The sequence below is a fragment of the Aedes aegypti genome, chromosome 3, assembly GCF_002204515.2.
Source record: "Aedes aegypti strain LVP_AGWG chromosome 3, AaegL5.0 Primary Assembly, whole genome shotgun sequence".
In the NCBI taxonomy this organism is placed as follows: domain Eukaryota; kingdom Metazoa; phylum Arthropoda; class Insecta; order Diptera; family Culicidae; genus Aedes; species Aedes aegypti.
Genome location: NC_035109.1, coordinates 106,334,549 through 106,355,145, shown reverse-complemented (window position 1 = coordinate 106,355,145; position 20,597 = coordinate 106,334,549). Strand labels below are relative to the sequence as shown.

At 46.3% G+C, this 20,597-nt stretch overlaps 1 protein-coding gene across 2 annotated transcripts in view; it reads left to right on the top strand.

Annotated features, from left to right (window-relative positions):
* Positions 1–20,597, top strand: part of LOC5563558 (adenylate cyclase type 8) — a 40,576-nt gene that overhangs the window by 10,859 nt on the left and 9,120 nt on the right. For both annotated transcript variants that reach the window (XR_002501289.1, XM_021849912.1), the window contains exons 2-3: positions 16,233–16,624; positions 16,691–18,724. Coding sequence is in view for 1 of the 2 variants with exons in the window: in XM_021849912.1 (XP_021705604.1) it covers positions 16,233–16,624; positions 16,691–18,724 (2,426 nt within the window). In the remaining variant the exon portion in view is untranslated. The remainder of the gene's footprint in view (positions 1–16,232; positions 16,625–16,690; positions 18,725–20,597) is intronic.

Sequence of the window (20,597 nt, the reverse complement as noted above, 5' to 3'; positions counted from 1 at the left end):
CACTCCACAAGGGAGACCACATGCCCAATTTCAATTTGCCCGGTTGAGACTCTCCTAAGGGCGAGTCCATTGAATTTTCCCGAAAGGAATTTTACAGATCGCTTCAGCTGACTTACGAACCAAACGACCGAACGGGTTCACCCTATTATCGCTACGCAACCACACAATCAAGAAGGCACTCAGAGACTCCGGTAAGAGAATCACTCATGCTCAATACGAGCCAACATATGCTGCCGCTCGCTCTTTCTCATCACGGGCAGAATCGTCGTTCGACGCGCTACGCATCAACAAATAGGAAGCGGACTGAGTACCCAACGATCACACTCCATAAGGAGGACGGGGACGATAAGGAAACGCGAAGTGACGGTTTACACATGAAAACAATTAAACATTTGGAATTACGGTTACAAACTAATTAGTGTTTATTGGTTTAATGACCACATGGTTGACGAACGAATAATTTATTTACAATACACTAATTCATGATTTCCTTAATGCTAGCATTTTATTTCAACGTTTGTGTGTGTTCGTTCTCTCTATCTCCCTATCATGTGTGCGATTTCTCTCCCTATCTCTATCTGTTCTGTGCTCATGTGCTCTATGTATTCTACGTCACCGTCGATGGCAGTGCATCTGCAGGCTAGTCTGCACTCCTGGTGACAATCGGATCTGGCGGCGGCAATTCGTCACGCACGCATCGTGATCCTCACTTCTCCCACTAGTAAGGCTTTAGTAGCGCATACTCTTCAGTCTAAGACTGGACAAAAAACACTCCGAGGCGCCCTCACCGGACGCCCCACTTCACTCCAAGAAAAGATTCAAATTGGCTTGACTCACCGAGTTCGTTGGCTTGCCTTACGCTGTCGTTGACCTGTGACCCAGGTCAGTGTCCTCGTCTAGACGAGCGTTGATGACCGGCGATCTCCAATGGCGATGCTGTTGAATGAAGCGCGTCCACCGAAGCCTTGCAATGGCGGATACGAGCTTCGCAGTCAGACGAGTGGATTGCCCGACCTGCGGATTCTTGGAGGTCCCCTGACCTCCCTCGGCCGATTTGTTGACGGATCGGCCGACTTCCAGCTGGTTGGCGGTTGCTGGGAACGATTTCGTCCGTTGGGGGAATGTCCACGCGCTTGGGTGCGGGGGTATTTGCTGCGAATAGAACAGCCTCACGGCTTTAATTCTTGGCTTTCTAGCTAATTCGCACACAAATTCCTACACAACGCACACTTTATACCAATTTTCCAAGAAAATCAAACGAATTACAAACGCGCACACTTCTAATTTGCTGGGTAGTCACGAACGAAAATGAACGAATCTGTGACTCCTCAGATTAAGGAAAGTGAATCTCGGACAAACCGGAAATTCGTCATTTCCCGAAAACTTCCTCGTACACATTCGTGACCATACAGTCACGAAGGATAACTCGGCACGATGGTTATGCAGCTGTCCCTTTCCAACCTTTCGAACAAACCGATAATCCCGTCCTAGGAGAGATTCAGCAAAGAGTTCGCAATTCGCGATTGCCTACGCTAAGGGATTTCTTATAATTTGAATTTACTTATTCTACTGTACATTTACTCTATTTACATCTTAATTCATATCCGCATTTAGACATTATTTACAAATATTATAACGAAATATATATACAAAATATATACAAAACTCCTGACCGCTACATTGCACCAGGGCTGTTTTACGAAAATTTGGTTTAAGGATTTAAACCAAATTTTCGTAGTGGTAAATTTTACTATTTATGTACAGAATTCATTCAATTCCCATTAGCTTTTAAATATTTCAAATTCCAACCGGGTCCTAACCTATTTTCCATATACATACTTCAAAAAAATAACAAAATCAAATAATTCATCTATATATTACACTCTAACTTTATTTACAAACATATTTACAAAACCTAGGTTCACCCCAAAGGAAGATTGAGCTGTTTGACGTTATCAATGTAGGGGAAATACCTAAACCAACAAAATCTCAAACCACAAAGAAATCCCAAACTGCATTACTGCTGGCAACTTTCATTCTCAGCAGAAGCATCGTCCCATCAACACGTCATTGATTAACAAATAACTGTCTTTCAATGAACTTAACCCAACACATAACAGGAGCACATCGAGAAATCAAACACCAAACCTAAACGTTGGTCTGTTACATTCCTCCGATGTGACCACATATACATACACATACAGAACTGGATCATTCAGATTCGCAACTACACCAATCCTCATCGTTGGTAAAACGTTCTCCTCTGAAATCACCGCAACGATTCTGTCTCACAGAGAGCCACCGAGCCTGCTACCCGGCTTACACGTCTCTGTGTAGGACAAAACGTAAACATAAACCACACAACAAAAATTCGCGCCACAACACATGTTAACCCGCCACAGTTTTCTGTGCCCTACGCTAAAACGTGAGTGCGCACCCTTAATTTCACTCAAACAACATTTCAACAACATTTCAAACGCCAGAACTCCTCTCCGGCTCTCTTGAAGCATTATCAAATGAAAAATACACAAACCAACTCACTACTACGTCACTCAGAGAGTATTTTCTCCGGACACTCACGACACCCATACAGTGATACACCCACCCACATTGATAAACGTCAAACTAAAAGTAAACATTAAAAAGTGCAGTGAAACCGAAAATAGTGAAAGTTTTTAGGTAAATTCTACATTAAATACGGACGGAGAATGGCTTCGAATATTGAAAAACTAAAGACAAAGATACTATTGAACTGTAAGTAATGAAATTTTCTTTTAATTTGTGGTTTAGATTGGCTAACGATAGAAAAAGGGACTGGCTGACGGAGGCTCGAGGACACCGACGAAGGATATTCTCTTGCTGGCTGGAGTTATTTAAGATATCGGACGACCTATTTTTGAAGACCACCCCACCGGCCGGATGAGGCATCTTCCAAAGGATCGCATGACAGGGAAGTGTAATTCCAATCACCTCACAACATTTTTACCGTATTTTAATCTGATTTTTCTATTTTTAGGTACTACCGGACGAAAGAAGAAAACTTGAGACGAAATATGCATGAAGACGATACAAAGAGGGGTGGCCTGGTCCGAACAGAGGCCAACATTTCGAATCCATGTTTATATTTTATAATATGAAATTAAAGATTTTTATTTTAAGTACTAAACTAGCTGTAAGAACTACTTTGTGAACTACTCTACTAACATTATTTACAAATTGCGGAAATTCTCCTTGATCGTCTTAATTGAGAGCAAATTTTTGAATTCTTGAGGTGTAACCTCGTCCCTCCCACTTTCGGGCAGTACTTTTTGGTACTTCCAAAATAGAGCCATTTTTTGAAGTTGTTGTAGCTATCGCTCGATTGACTCGGGTTGCTCAACATCGTTTTCCCTTCCAGAAAACTTCTGAGTCTTTCTTTTCGATCAGCATCTGACACTCCCCAATATCAGACTCACGAATTTCACTTCCTTGGACAGTACTGCTCGTCATAACCATTCGGCTCTGAGCTTTTGGCTTTGAGATCATCGCTCGGGAAGACTCCCAGAGCTCTCTCTGACTTCTGGTCGAGGGGATCACGAATAGCCACAACTACTTCTCCCTAATTGGTTCCATTTGGAAGAACCACCAAAATTCCTTTTTCCAGCACATTGCAAAGCTTCTTCTTGGACCGATTAACAGTCCAAGGATGCCCCTAGTAAGAAAAAAGGTTTTGTAGGGCGGCAACTGATCCGAAGATCAGTGCTAAGCTTTGCAAAGGCGAAAATGTGTTTTATTTACCCGGAGCACAGCTTCAACGGAGTAATCGTAACTCTTGGGTTTAACCCCAAGAGTGTCATAGCTGGAAAAAGGTTCACTTCAAGTATTTTTGTGAGACCAGGCCTAGCACTGGTTCATCGTCGCTGTCCAAGACAGGTACATAGCTGAAGGTCATTCAGGTCAGATTATGGAGAGCCTGGCTTGGCAAGTTTTTTCAAGAACTTGCAATGGAAAATGCCAAGTCTTTTTCCATCCAAACCCTCCAAATCGTAACAATGACTGCCCACTACTCTCTTAACGACCGCCTCAATGTATTTCGGTGCCAGCTTGGCTGAAACACCTTTCCCCTTGTCCGATAGTATGGTGTTCTTCTTGAGAACGGACTCACCGACGGAATAAGTTGGGCAGTTCGCATTCGACCTCAGATTATAGTAGGACGAATGTTTTTGGTAGGCGTCCTTCAAATTCCTACGCACCTCTTCCTGCAATTCCTCTTTTTCTTCGGGTGTGAGACCCACCTCATCTGCTGACCTCGTATCCCGCATCCGCCTATATTCCCTGCCATCAGATACTTGGTTTCGTCCAAATACAAGGAAATATGGCGTATACTTGGTCGTATTGTGCACCGAATTCCGGATGGCATTCGCGATGCGCTGTAGATTGTTCGCCCACTCCTTGTGATTGCTTCTGATGGTAGCACGGATAGCGGTCGTCACCACTCGATTTACTCTTTCCGAGTCATTCACCTGAGGGTGGTAGTTCGGCGTCTTCCAGTGCGTCACGTGGTATTTCTCCAGCAGATCTCCAAACGTCTTCGAAGCAAACTGTGTCCCGTTGTCGGTCAACACCACTTCAGGTACACCGAACAACAGAAAGATCGAATTCTCGACAAAGTGAGCTAGAGTCTCTGCTGTTGCTTCCCTGAATGGCTGTACCATGACGAATTTGCTAAAGAGATCAGTCACTACCAGCAAACAGGTACTCCTACCCTTTCCCGAGGCTGGTAAAGGTCCGACATAGTCCATGGCTAAGAATTGCCATGGATGCTCTATCAGCTTTTTTTGGTCTGTCATCGGTGGTGTCGTGTTCTGGTTTGTAGCCTTACTCATTTGGCACCTCATACAGGCCTGACACTGCCGTTTAACCTCCGTGCTCATCTTTGGCCACCAGAATCGTTCTTTAACTGCAGCTAGTGTCTTCTCCGGACCAAGATGTGCTACATCGTGTATCTTGTTCACGATACCCTCACGCTCTCCTTTTGGGGGATACTTTTTCCAAAGAAAACGAGCATCTTCCACTTTCTTTTCCGCCTTGCAGTATCGCAGAATTTCCCCATCCACTACCCGGAAATTACGGAACTCGGCTGGACTCTGGTCGATCTTTGCAGCCAGTTCCTGATACTGAGGATCGGCGCTCACCGCGGAGATAGTTTCTATGGACCTCGATAGACAATCGGCTAGGACATTATTTTTGCCTTTCCTGTATTCTAGCTCGATGTCGTACGATTGTATTTTCAAGGCCCACCTCAATAGCTTCGCATTGCCCGATTCCACGCCAATCGTGAACAACCATAAAAGGCTGCGCGCGTCGGTTACCACTCGAAACCGAGTGCCCTCAACGAAATGGCGAAAATGTTGAATTGCCAACAACACTCCGAGGCACTCTTTTTCCACGCTGGAGTACTTCCTCTGGGTGCTGCTCAGCTTTTTGCTGAAGTAAGCAATAACCCGGGGCTGTCCATCTTGCTGCTGGATCAATGCTGCTCCTACAGCGAGATCGGAGGCATCAGATTCTATGGTGAATGGCATAGAGAAATCTGGATTGCCTAGAATAGGTGCAGCAATCAACGCTGCCTTCAATTCCCCGAATGCTACTTCCGCTGAGTCCGTCCAGACGAACTTCTGTCTCGATTTCTTGAGAAGGTCGGAAATCGGTGCTACTATCCTGCTATAGTTTCCTATGAAGCGTTGATAGAAGCCCGCTAGACCTAACAACCGCCTTACATCCTTCACGTTCTTCGGTCGAGCGTAGTCCAAGATCGGTGCAATCCGAGAGTTGTCTATGGACACTCCTTCTTCGGTCAACAAGTAACCCAGATAGGACACTTTCTTCCGGCAAAATCTGCTTTTGTCCAACGAGATCGTCAGATTGGCCTTCGCGAGTCTTTCCCCTACAATACGCAACAGTCGAACATGTTCGCTGAACGTATTTGTCGCAATCACAATGTCGTCCAGGTATACAAATACATAGGGTTCAAGATCGAACCCTATAACTTTGTCCATAAGACGACACATTGTAAAGGGGGCATTCTTCAACCCGAAAGGACAGACCTTAAAACGATACAAACCCTTCGGTGTACGAAATGCCGTAAAATCTCTACACTCCTCTTTCAGGGGGATCTGAAAGTATGCATCTTTCAGATCTACCACCGAGTAGTACTTCGCTTTCCCCAATCGATGAAATATTTCTCCCATATTCCTCATTGGGTACGAATCCTTTTTCGTAAGAGCGTTGATCCTTCGTGAATCGAGGCACACACGTAGCTTCCCATTCGCCTTACGAACTGGAACTAGTGCACTCGCCCATTCACTGGCACATTCCTCAATGGCATCCATCTGCTTGTATCGCTCCAGCTCGGCATCCATTTCGGCTTGTATCGCTGGAGAGCACCGATACAGTGGTTGGCGCCTCGGTTTTACTTCCTCGTTAAGCACGATTTCATGTTGAATCACCGATGTCCTTCCCAGACGATGCTCCGTCGTACACGGAAATGCCTTTATGGCCTCTGACAACTCTTTTCTCTGCTCCGGAGACAATAGATGCTCAGTCTCTACGGTTTCTGGCGTAGCCTTCGAAGGTTCTGGCAGTTCTAAAGCTGGAATATCCAACGACTCGTCTGGATCAGCTACCTTAAAAGCCGGCAGTGATTCAATCGGTAATACAGCCAACTCAACTGTTCGACTGAAATCAGCTCGCTGCATGATATCCACCGTGGCAACTTGTTCGAAACCATCTGTACCCTGGATCATCGGTTGAATTCCGAAAGTTTTCCAAAAGTTGTACCCCAGAATCAAGGTTCTTGCTACTTGTGGAACTATTAAGGTTGGGATCACTTTCGTTATTCCCCGAAATTCCATTGGCAAGTTAACATACCCCAAGCTTTTGTGCACCGTTTTGTCCGCGGTCACAATTTTGACCGGACTTTGATGTACCTGAAGACCATTTTCTTCTGCCAAATGCTTCAAGCTCGTTACGCTCACGCTTGCCCCTGAATCCAAAAGAGCGTCAAAATTCTTGTCGAAAATCTTCACAACTACGTGTGGACACATGTCCGTGTGAATTTTCACTTCGTATACGTCTTGATACGGATCTACGAAAGGAACATCTGTATCGTTGGGAACTGTAGAGATTGGAATGCTGTCGTTCCCCAACTGGCATTCCAGATCTAGTTTCCCGAGTTTTCTACCTGATTTGTTCTTCCGTCCCCCGAATGTTTTTCGCAAGTAGTTACCGTTTTGCCTTGCGCATAACGAAGAATTTTGTATGAAGCAAGCATGTTGAAAAAAATCGGTAAATTAAATTTTATCCTGAAATTTCAACTAAATTGTATCTAAATTGAAAGGTCAAGTCCTATTTATCATGTTTAGTAGATAAAATCACAAAAAAAAAATGATAAATCATACTTAAAATTTCTTGTGAACATCAATAAAACCAGTGTTTTATACAACTTTGGCGACCTGTAGCTAAAAATTGTGACGTGGCAGAACATTTCTGAGAACGGCATCAGTTTTAGCGACTCAAAATGTATTTAAACTAAATTAAGCGCTTACTAACATTTTGTTAACAACATATTACATTTCATTTGAAGCAGTAGTTCAGAATTTTTACAAGTGAGTTGATTTTACCTGCTTGTAAGAAATTAAAAAAGGTTTCAATTAACTTAACCTATTTTGTCATAAATATATACGGCATTTATCGTGACAAGTAATGTGGAGATATAACGAAGTCAGCCCTCAAATTTGCAAGAGCACAACGGAACATCTGTTTAAGATCAAAAGCTCGCTCGCAACTCAATGTTGCGATTTGGAAAATTCAAGTTTTTTCGTTTTATAATCAAGCCTTCATATGAAACTCGGTCGAATGTTTTTTTTTTAATAACTTAAAAAACTTTCTAATAACAATCAAGCCATCAAGAAAAGAAAAAAATCAAATGGTTAAAACTACAATATTAAGACAAATACTATCATGAGAGCGCATTTTCAATTTTTCAGGTCAGTTTAATTGTACTCTTTAGTGCTCGTTTACAGTGTTGAACAAATGTATCCTTTTCGCTGCGAGCAATGTATAGTAACCCTACGCCCAGCCGGGTGACGTACTTACGCCAGTGAAAGTGATTTGTCATCACTTTATAAATTGTGTCGGAGGAGCACATCACGCAACAACTTCCGGTGTGTCCTATCAGCTCAGCTTCTGTCCCTCAGCTCTGCAGAAGGATATTGATGAAGCAACTTGTGACGATGAAGTCAAGCGAAATGGCCATAAATGCAATTAAGTAAAACGACTATTAATATTGCACATCCTTCCGTTGGGTTGGAGTGAGTGCATAGACACACTTAGGCCACACGTGCAAGACTTTTTAACTGCCGATGATTGATGGAGGGATGCTAAGTATGAGAGGTGCACTAAATGCAGATGCATTTTCCGGTACGTTGAAGTTTTAATTAATGTAATTAATATTGACATCGTTAACGTGTGTTGAGTCCATCTATTTTACACTATTTTTTGTTTCGGGTTAAGATTAATTATGTAATTTAATTCGAGACATATACATTTCTTCATTTCAGCATTTCAAAAGGATTATGTTGGTAAAAAAGTCAGATTTTGGATAGCAACGAATCACTCACGCTGATTTTGATTCTGATCATGTCCCTGTTACATTTGGAAAACCTATGCAACATATCTTCTTCTTCTTCTACTTCTTGGCATAAACGTCCTCACTGAGACAGAGCCTGCTTTTCAGCTTAGTGTTCTTGTGAGCACTTCCACAGTTATTAACTGAGAGTTTTCTTTGCCAAAGTTGCCATTTGTGCATTCGTATATCGTGTTTTTTTTTTTTTTTTTTTTTTTTTTTTTTTTTTTTTTTTTTTTTTTTTTTTTTTTTTTTTTTTTTTTTAGAAGGTGGTAAATTACATTTACGAACTAACCCAGCGTTTCACGTTCGATATGGAGGCTAGTCATATGGAATTCGTCCATCGTGCGCCAGAGTGTCGGACTCTTTTATACCGACTAAAGTCCACCTTCGCCCTCGAGCCATTCCCCCCGGAACTGCCTCTTGGCATTACTTCATGGGGGAGGCTATTGTGCTAACCACTGCACTGCTCCTTGCTTCTTACGCTCCTGTACTTCCCTTGCTCTCTTCGTACTGCTGGCATCACGCCAGGGCCATGTTTCTACTGCCGCTTCTGTCATTGCTACGCTTTGTTGCTCTACTGCGACGTGTTTGGGGCTGGCATCTCGCCAGAGCCCTGCGCAACTTTTGCGCCTGCTGCTAATCCGCCGATTCTCGAGTTCTCCGGGTTGGACCAGTTGGATGCCGAGGTCGGTCCAGCGATTCCGGTTGGAGGGTAGCTTCCGGTTCACTGGCGCCCCGACGACCCAAAACTGGTGGTTGTCACGATCGCTACTCGGCATAGTCCCCGACGGTGGATCTAGCCTACTCCAGCGGAGAGTTCCTAACGTAGGAATGTCTCCCGAAACCGTTAACGTTACGCGTTTGTTCCCGCTTCACTGCTGCTGACCGGTGAAGTGCCGAGGTCGATCCAGCGATTCCGGTTGGAGGATGGCTTCCGGTTCACTGGTGCCCCGACGACTTAAGCCGGTGACTCGCTACGGACTACTCAGAATAGTCCCCGACGGTGGATCTATCCTACTCCGACGAAGATTTCCCCGACGGCGGAAGATCTTCCGAACCGATGCTTTCCGGGCTGATGCCGAGGTCGGTTCTGCGATTCCGGTGGAGAGAAACTTCCGGTTCACAGGCGCCTCGACGACCATTTGCCGGTGCAACTACGCGTTCTACTCAGTTAGTCCCCGACGGTGAACTTAACCTACTCCGAAGCTGACCGGGCAGATGCCGAGGTCGGCCCTGCGATTCCGGTGGAGGGAAACTTCCGGTTCACAGGCGCCCCGACGACCATTTGCCGGAGCTGTTTCGCGATCTACTCGGCTAGTCCCCGGCGGAAGGACATAGCCTACTCCGACGCGATGTTGGTCGGTAAGTGCCGAGGTCGGTCCTGCAGTTCCGGTTGGAGGATGACTTCCGGTTTGCAGGCGCCTCGACCTTATTACCGATATTACGTTACTCCCGCTCTACTCGGTCTAGTCCCCGGCGGAGGATCTAGCCTACTCCGGTCGCGCCCGTAGGTCTCCTTCATATGCTCGCTTCAACAGGCTGGCTTGTCAAGCGCCAAGGTCGGTCCGCCGATTCCGGCAGCCCCAAAGATTCAGAGCCATGTGCTGTCCGCTGTGTTGAGTTCCGCTGCTCCTCTCGCCATCTTCGTTGTAAAAGAGACATCATCTGAACGATAGTCGTGTTTACCGCGTCCCATTTCTCTTCGTCGGCACACATTCGTTGGACGATATTGTGCACATTAACGTCATTGCCGACGACGGATGTCATCTCGGCTCGCTCATGCTCGAAGCGCGGACATTCGAAGACCACGTGCTCAGGGGTTTCGTCAGCATCGCCGCACCCGGTGCATAACGGCGATCTTGCGTGTCCAAACCTATTGAGGTATTTCTTGAAACAGCCATGACCAGACAAAAACTGCGTCAAGTGGAAATTCACTTCTCCGTGTTTTCTGTTTACCCACGTCGACAGGCACGGAATTAGACGGTGGGTCCATCTACCGTTCTCAGCGCTATCCCACTGCTGTTGCCATTTCCTCATGGTTTCATCCCGGGCTCTTTTCCGAATTCCCCGCGTGCTTCGGTCCCTGTAGCACTCGCTGTCCTCTTCGAGTTGAAGGCTTATAGGGATCAATCCTGCAATCACACAGACTGCCTCCGATGAAATCGTACGATACGCGCTCGCCACACGCATGGCCATCAGTCTGAACGCACTGTTCAGCCGGGAGCGGTTCCTCTTCGTCTGCAGTGCTGTCACCCACACGGGGCCAGCGTATCTGAGTACCGACGTCGACACGCTCGCCAGTAGTCGCTTCTTGCTGCTGCTGATCGCTGAGTTGTTGGGCATGATCCGGGATAGAGCTGATATCACCTTCACGGCCCTCTCACATGTATAATCGACATGGCTGTTGAAGCTCAGCCGATCATCGATCATCACTCCTAGGTGTCTGACTTCCCGCTTTGAGTCGATGGTACACTGTCCAACCGAGATTCTCGCCTTCTGCACTGCCTTTCGGTTGCTTATCATCACAACTTCGGTTTTGTGATGGGCTAACACAAGCTTCTTCCCTCGCATCCATTCTTCCACGGCGTCTACTGCTTCGGTAGCAAGTATCTCTACTTCCTCTAGTGATTCGCCGATGACTACGAGCACCACGTCATCCGCGAAGCCGACGATCTTCACACCCCGGGGGAAGCTCAGCTTCAACACTCCATCATACATAGCGTTCCAGAGAGTCGGGCCAAGAATAGAACCCTGTGGGACGCCCGCTGTGACTGTCGTGCACCTTTTCCCAGCGTCTGTTTCATAGATCAGTGTACGATTTTGAAAGTAGCTCCTCAAAATCTTACAAAGGTACTCGGGAACCTCCAATCTGTGCAGCGATTCGGCGATCGCAGCCCAACTGGCACTGTTGAAGGCATTTTTTACGTCTAGAGTGACCACACCGCAGTATCGATTTCCTCTCCTCTTTTGCTTCCGCGCCGTCTCCATAGCTTCCACGACCGTTCGGATGGCATCAATGGTGGATCTACCCTTCCGAAAGCCGAACTGCATGTCGCACAGGCCGTTTTCTCCCTCCGTGTATTTCGTAAGCCTGTTTAGGATTACTCGCTCCAGCACTTTGCCAACTGTGTCCAGCAGACATATCGGTCTATATGCTGAAGGATCTCCAGGAGGCTTGCCTGGTTTAGGCAGCAACACCAGCTTTTGTCGCTTCCAAATGTCGGGGAAGTTACCCTCCTCGATACATTTTTGCAGCACGGTCCTGAACATATCCGGGTTTTCTTGGATTGCTGCTTTCAGAGCTACGTTGGGGATACCGTCTGGTCCCGGAGCCTTCCTGGTTTTTAAGGCTTTTGCCACCGCGATCAGCTCATCGTTCGTTACCTGGGCTTCTTCTTCGTCGTTCTCTTGTGCTCCGTAAGGTGTGGACGGCCAGCTCGTCGGTTCGTGCCGGGGGAACAGCACTTCAATGATGGTCTTCATCTTCTCCGGACACCTATCGGGTGGTACAGCTGGGCCCCTCAACTTCGCCATTGCAACTCTGTAGGCGTCACCCCACGGGTTTGAATTGGCGTTGCGACAGAGCTCCTCCAGACAGGCTTTCTTGCTGAGCCGGATTTCCCTGTTGAGAGCGGTTTTTGCCGCCTTGTACGCTGGTCTTCGATCTGCTCTTTCAGCGTCGTTGCGGGCTCTCTGCATCATTCTCCTAGCCCGAAAGCAGCTTGTACGCAGATCGGCAATCGTCGAGTTCCACCAATAAGCTGGGCGGCGACCATGTCGCGGTTTACCTTCCCTCTGCATGGTTGCATCGCACGCTCGTGCTAATGCCGCTGTCAACTCATTCGCAGTAAAGTGCTGAGCATTGCGCTCCAGTCTCAACGCTTCAACAAACACCTCCTTGTCAAACTGCGACGTTTTCCACCTTCGCTCCTTTGATGGAATCGCACGCGCTTCCAACTGCCGTCCGCTACCAATATTGTATCGAAGCGCTTGGTGGTCACTGTGCGTATACTCCTCACTCACTCGCCAGTTCAAACTTCCTGACAGCCCAGGGCTACAGAAAGTTACGTCAATAATTGACTCTCGACCATCCCGACGGTATGTGCTGGTGGTACCATCGTTGGCGACATCGACGTTTAGCCTTGCCAAGGCCTCCAGTAGACTGCTCCCTCTTGAGTTGGTGAAGCGACTGCCCCATTCTATGGCCCACGCGTTGAAATCGCCGGCTATGACGACTGGTCTGCGGTCTGTGAGCTCTTCCGTCAGCTTGTCGAGCATCTCGTTGAACTGGTCAATAGACCATCGCGGGGGTGCGTAGCAGCTACAGAAGAAGACTCCGTTAATTTTGGCTATAACAAAGCCTTCATCTGCACGATGTACCACTTCCTGGAAAGGATATCTTCCCACCGTCCATATCGCCACTGATTTTGCGTTGTCTGCTATCCAGTTCCCATCGCCGGCCGGGACACGGTATGGCTCCGAGATGATAGCCACATCGCACTTGTACTCCGCCACAGATTGCCTCAGCAAGTGTTGTGCTGTGTCACAGTGGTTGAGGTTAATTTGAATTACCTCCACTGTGGTTTGGTAGCAGTCGCCTTTATGAAGGCCGGGCATCGCAGGCCTCCTGTAACGTGGTTGTTATTCTCTCCGTTAGCGCAGATCATGCACTTTGGAGGCTTCCGGCAGGCTTGCGCCTTGTGGCCTTCTTCTCCGCACCTTCTGCATAAATTACCTCTGTCAGGCCCCTTGCAGAATCTAGCAAGATGGCCGTACTCGTGGCATCTATAGCACGCTTCCGGTTTCTGAGAGACGCTCAGTGGACATACCGACCAGCCTACTTTAATCTTCTCCGTTTTTAGTGCCTTGACGGCCGCTTCAATCGGAAGCCTAATTGATGCTATTAGCATTCCGGATGGCCCCTTCCTTATGCGGATCTGCATCTGCACTTCCCCTAGCTTGCACTGCTCTTTCATGGCAACCCTTACATCGTCGTCCGTAGAGATTGCGTCCAAGTTCTTGCATTCAAGGACTGCCTCCGGACACACGGCTCTCACTTCTACCGTATTACCCATGGCTTTCTCGGCGAGCTCTTTGTAGGAAGAGCTGCTGGCCATCGGGTCTCGTTTTAGCTCCAGGATCATATCTCCGGTGCGGGTGCGCCTGACTTTCCGCACGTCTGACCCCAGCTGTTCGAGCTCCGGGTTTGTCCGCATTGCACGGAGAACCTTCTCGTACGAGTCATCGCTTGCCTTGACTATAAGCGCCTCGCCTCTCTTCCGGCCCTTGAAGAGGTTTTGTTTTTCGGACCTGCTCTTGGTTTTCGTCTTCCGATTTTTTGCCTTGACGATTTCCCATGGGGTATCGTTGCCTTCCTTGGTGGTTGCTGCGTTCGCTGGGCCTGACTCGTTGACGCGAGTGTCCTTATGTTTTTTGGAACCACCCGGTCTTGCATCTCCTGGTGATGCTCTTGGCCTCTTCGGTGTGAAGGGCACGCTCTCCGTCCTCTGGGATTTGTCCCTCTTTGCGTTGGTTTCCCTCGCAAAAGTAATTGGCACCGCCGTTTGTTGAATCGGCACTTGCCTTATTTCTAAGGCAGTCTTGGCCGCCGACAACTCCTTCTCAGTCGATTCCACTTTCTGTGCAACGGCCGTCCATTCCTTGACAGCTAGTCCAAGGGTTCCTTGGATCTTCAACACCAAAGTCTTGATGTCTTTGTGCACATTACTTCTTTTATCGACGAACTCGTGCAATTCGTCCACCAGTTTCTTGGCTGCTACAACTCTCGGTAGCTTTGGCACCTTCGACCATGCACTGACCTGAGCCTGTTGCTGCTGCTGAAGCTGTTGCTGCTGCTCTCGAGGCTGCTGCTGCTGCTGCTGTTGAAGCTGCCGCTGTATCTGCTGCTCCTCCTGATTGCGCTGCTGCTGCCCTAGCTGCGATGGTGGTGACCGTACTAAGCCACCTTTGGCGAAAGGGTTCGCCGCGCCTTCTTCGATTTCAATTATACTCTCTTCCATTCTTCAGGGTCCCCCCTCTGGGCCGCTATCATTTCCCGCCATACGTAGTCGCCTTTCATGATCCCATGGTTATCTTTGCAAGCAGGGAGGCCATGCAAGGGTTGACACGATCCCTTATGAGAATCGTGTTCAGAGCCGGATCGGCGTAGATCGGGGTTTAGTCATCCGAGCCTAGTACTCATCACTTAAGATGGACGGGATCCGAACGTATCCAGAGGCCTGCCAAGGTTTTACCGGGACGGGGGCAATCGCACCATTAGCCTATTCGCCGTTTCAAGATGGTATCACCCATCCTTACTCGGGGAATAGAATAACACGACTGTCAGCTCTGTGTCGCAATGTGGTGTGTAATCCGTAATCCGTGTCCTGTCCGTTGTTCTGCGCCGTGACCAGTATACCATAATCAGGATTTTACTGGCATCCATCCTGATGTGCCGGTTGGCACTCCAGAGGGCTAAGGTACTTTGAAAGCGGTACCAGGTCGCTTGTTCAGGGTTACTTGCAGATATGTGGTTTTTTGTAGAGATTCACCAGAGCCCACTGATGAACCCCCGCCACATCCTAGGTAGACCATGCTTGAGCCCCTGGTCAGATGGACCAGACGCTCAGCCACCTCCCGAAGGAAGTACTAAAGGTGGTATTCCATACGGCTGTATGTACGAGTTTCGCTTGGAAAAGGTAAGAATCCCAAGCTCCCACCTGGATATATCGTATATCGTGTGGCAGGTGCGATGATACTCTATGCCCAGGGAAGTCAAGGAAATTTCCATTACGAAAAGATCCTGGACCGACCGGGAATCGAACCCAGACACCTTGGTTAAAGTCCGCGGCCACAAAGCAAAGCCGTGCTGAAGGTGTCTGGGTTCAATTCCCGGTAGGGCCAGGATTGTTTTCGTAATGAAAGTTTCCTTGACTTCCCTGGGCATAGAGTATCATCGTGGTAACTTTGGCAAAGAAAGCTCTCAGTTAATAACTATATATATATATATATATATATAGTATAAATGCTTATAAGACCATTAAGCTAAGAAGCAGGCTCTGTCCCAGTGAGATCGTAACGCCAAGGAGAAGAGAAGATCTCCAGAATTCTCTAGGAATTTTACCAGAATAACTTACAAAAATTCTACCAGTAATACCACAAAAAAGTTTGTCCGAAATTATCGTTTGAAGAAAATCAAAAATTTCACGATTGATTGTACAGACCAATAATATAGAAAAGCACAATATTGCAAAACAGACAACATGCAGTAAAGTAATACACACGAATGACTAATAATGAAATATCAAATACCTATGCTTAATTCAAATCTGGTCAGCACCACTCTCAGAGAAAACGATAGCACCATTATCGTGATTGTGTCGACTGATACTTGCATTCTAGCAATATTGAACTTGCATGCGATGCTTGAAACAAGTTTAAACTTCCCTTCAAGTTTACGCGCAAAAAACGTTTATGCGTCTGCGCACCAGATCATCTCTTACGAAACTCACGTGTTCAGTTCCTCATGGTTATTACTCTCGTGCATTCCGCTTTTTCGTTGCAGTTCTTCCCATGTTCGTCAACAATGACATCCGAAAGGAAATGTACAAATCGCCGGAGCAGCCCCAGGTCGATACCCAGTTCAAGAAGCTGTACATCTACCACATGGACAACGTTAGCATCCTGTTCGCCGACATCAAGGGTTTCACCGAGCTGGCCAGCAAGACATCAGCTCAGCAGTTGGTTAAGGTGCTGAACGACCTGTTCGCCCGGTTCGATAAAATCGCCGAGGATAATCACTGTTTGAGGATCAAGCTACTCGGCGATTGCTACTACTGCGTTTCGATGTTCGACAGCCAGAGCTGGAAAAGCCGGCCGGATCATGCGGTTTGCAGTGTGGAAACGGGACTTCACATGATCAAAGCGATCAAGGACGTCCGAGTACAGACCAATGTGGTAAGTATGAATTACTTTGCTGTTGCAACATGATGTAAATTAACTGTTAGTGTTTCTGTATTTCAGGTTGACCTGGACATGCGTATCGGAATCCACAGTGGGTCGGTAATGTGCGGGGTGCTCGGTGAAAAGAAGTGGCATTTCGATGTGTGGTCCAACGATGTGATAATCGCCAATCATATGGAGTCAGGAGGAGTTCCTGGACGAGTTCACATATCGGAGGCCACTCTCAATTGTTTGAACGACACGTATGAGGTTGAGCCCGGGAATGGAGCCAGTCGAGACAGTCATCTGAAAATGATGAACATTAAGACATATCTTATAAAGCGGACCGAACCGCTAAGGCCGAGGAAAAGACTGATGAATCGAATGAGTACGCTACAGTTTGAGAAAGAAACTATCAATAAGATTAATGATCCGAGGTATCGGAAGGACTCGAAGACACCAAGTGTCGCCTCTAGTGGAACTAATAACAATAACCATATCACGAAACGTAGCTCCAAATCGACAATACACGAGGACGAAACAACTACGGACTGGACACCGGAGATCCCATTCGGGAACCTAAATCAAGTCGGGGTCAACGCTGCAGAAAGCTTTCGAGACAAGCAAAACTATGACACAGAAGATACAATCCCTTCAACGGAAGAGGTGGACGACATCATCGATCAGAATATACAAATCAATTCGAACAAACAAATGCGGGAAGAATATCTCTACACGTGGACGCTCAAATTTAAAGATTCATCTCAAGAAGGCACCTTCTGTCAGCTCCGAGAAGATATGTTCCGATCTAATATGCTTTGCGTGTTCGTTGTGTGGATATTTATCGTGCTATGTCAAGCTGTGATCATTCCGAAATGCACTATCCTTATCGTTTCCCTCTCGATTACGACTTTCGTGCTGACGATCGGTTGTGTCCTTGTTATGGCCGAAGAGTTCTCCACGCTTCCAGAGTTTCTGCAGAAAAGTTCTTCCACTCTAGTGCACGATCGTAAGCGCCGAACGATTTTCGTTTGCATTACAATCATTCTCATGTCTGCAGCTAGTTCGATGGGGCTGATCATGTGCGATCTTGACGAGCCCATCACCACGGCAGAAACCATTCACAAAGAACCAGCCATAGCCTATCTCCAGATACCTGGATCCAAGCAGGAACTCCAACTCAATCTCACCGTAACAGCCACCATCAATCAGAATCTGATCCTCAACTCACACAAGATCGTCAACGTAGATCTGGAATCTTTGCTTGCCGAGCAGAACAAAACTTTGAAGGATCTCGATGAGCAAGAACTGAAATCTCTTGGACTTATTCCTACCTACATTGATCTTCCCCTGAACTACAAAGTCCCGTCTTCTAATACCTCTGATGATCCATTGCAGGATATCACCTCCAAACACCTCCATACCACTTTCACATCTCTCGACAGCTACGGCCACCCCGTTTGTGTGCACCCGGAGTACGTAGTCTTCACCTGGGTGCTTTGTCTCATTTCCCTTGCCACAGCCCTCAAACTGTACTACCTCGTCAAAACCTTCATGGCCATCACCATGGTCGCGTGCTACTCGATTCTGATTCTTCTCGTGTTCAACGAGGTCTTCGCGACGTACGACATCCAATTCATGCAAGCCAGCGGAATGCCCTTGGCCGCTCAGATGATGATCCTACTGGTCGTTTTCCTGACGATGGTCACCTACCACGCTCGGCTGGTGGAGGTAACCTCTAGGTTAGACTTCATCTGGAAAGAGCAAGCCGAAAAGGAACTGTCGAACATGAAGTCGAACCGCCATCTGAACGATCTGCTGATCAAGAACATCCTGCCGGACCACGTGGCATCGTACTACCTCTCGGAGGAACGAGCCGACGAACTGTATGCCCAGATGCACGAACTGTGCGGCGTGATGTTCGCATCGATTCCAAACTTCAAGGACTTCTATTCGGAGGACATTGAAAATGGGAAGGCGTGCATCAGGATTTTGAACGAGATCATTTCGGACTTCGACTCGCTGCTGGAAGAGGAACGGTTCAAGACTGTCGAAAAGATCAAAACTGTGGGAGCGACTTACATGGCGGCGTCCAATCTGCGCTCGGGGAATAAGGTAAGGCTATTATGTTTTAAAACTTTCAAACCACAAACCAATCTGAGGGACAGTCATTCATTTCTTTGGTTGGCATCTTGAGGACCCGCTTTCGTCACCTCCAGAATATTCAGGTCTTTAGCATCCGGCGTTCAAAACCCTAAAAAGCTTACAGGTTTCGTCGAGCATAGCCAGCTATTTTTTATTATCAGCCACTTTTTGACCATTATGACCACTTCTAAAGTATACCTTTTTATCGTCACACTGTTTCCCGAAGCGAATTATGTCTTTGGCGCATTCAACTCATTAACGCCCAAAGTATTTCACATTTGTAGTAATGACCTGATTCGTTCTGAAGTATCGCAATATGATAAAAGAATGTGAGAGCCGTGGAAATCTACAGTAACATATTTTTTTAAAGTACACATATGACATTAGCATTAGGATTAGCATTAAGCATTTCGCACAAATTCGTAGGTGGTACAGTTCTAGACCATTGTATGAGGGTTGCCTCCTTCCCGTCCCACAGTGGCCCAAAGCTGGCCAAAAGTCGAAAAATTGAAGTTTGCAAATTCCTTCTCGAATATCTTTTCTTGATTTAATCATCATTGAATAACAATTCCCCAAAGTTTCAGATCGATCGGTGTATATTTCGATTTTTCACAGCATGTGACCTGGAGAGATGTCAGTTGAAAATGGCCCTTTTTAATTTTTCAAATATCGTGAAGGTTGTTCTATAGAAATTGCAGTTTCTGTACTAAATCATGACCAAATCTTTCTCAACCGGTCTCATTCGAAAGAATATACCCTAGGCTTTGTTTTGCAGATGTTTCAAACCATATTTGACATGTTTACCATTTGAGAATGTCAAGAAGTGTATAACATAGAGCTCCTTCAAAAATAAGGCATTTTTTCAAAGGTAGTGCAAGATATCTGGGCAACGCTCTAAAATGATCATTTACCCCTCAATGTGTGGCAAATATGCCATAGTATTCGATGTACTATGGCTTCACTTGCGCTTTTTTGCGCCAAGATATGAAAAAAATATTTTTAGTTACACTACGAATCAGCCCATTACGTAATCATACTTGATATAAATATCGCATTTTTTTTACCTTTATAAGCTCCCGAATAGATTTAAAAACCACCTAGAACTTGCCCACGATATTTAACTTCAAATTGGCATCAAAATAATGATGTTTGATTTGAATTTGATCTGGATACGGATTTCATTGATTTAATTACAAAAATGTGAAAAAAATTGAGCTGAAATCGAATTCAGGTTAACTTCTGCGTTCATGAGTCCTCTCATGGCGTAGTGGTTAACGCGCCCCAACTAGAGATCGGGGAGTCGTGAGTTCGATTCTTACTGAGAAGACGTGTAACTTTTTCGCAAATCTTCACATCAATTTGTCCATCTAATCCAATTGCAAATTATATGTAATGTTTAGCTTTTCGGTAGTTGTTAAACTTCCACTCGGCTGGTTGGCCGTAAACCACGATTCATAATTAAAAACAAGTACAAAAATGTGCTATTTTAAACAAATTCTGTCAAATGTACCGGAAATATCGATTTTCTGTTTCAGCGACTATTTCTATCAAATAACCTCTAAAAATCATGTTTTGTCAAATAATTAGCATTTTTGAACGTATTGAGTGAGAATTGTACTTTTGGCCAGCATTTGTATGGGATGCGGCCACTGTGCGTCCGTTACCAAAGTTAGAAATTTGGGAGTAACTTCTAACGCTTAGACAAGATTGACGCATCCTCCAATAGTCGAGAGCTGTCCTGGCCACGTCCTTGCGAAAACTGGGGAATGGGAAAGGATGATTGATTGAACACGTACTTAATAAATATGCAGAGAACTCTACGACCTCTCATAGGTGTTACGGG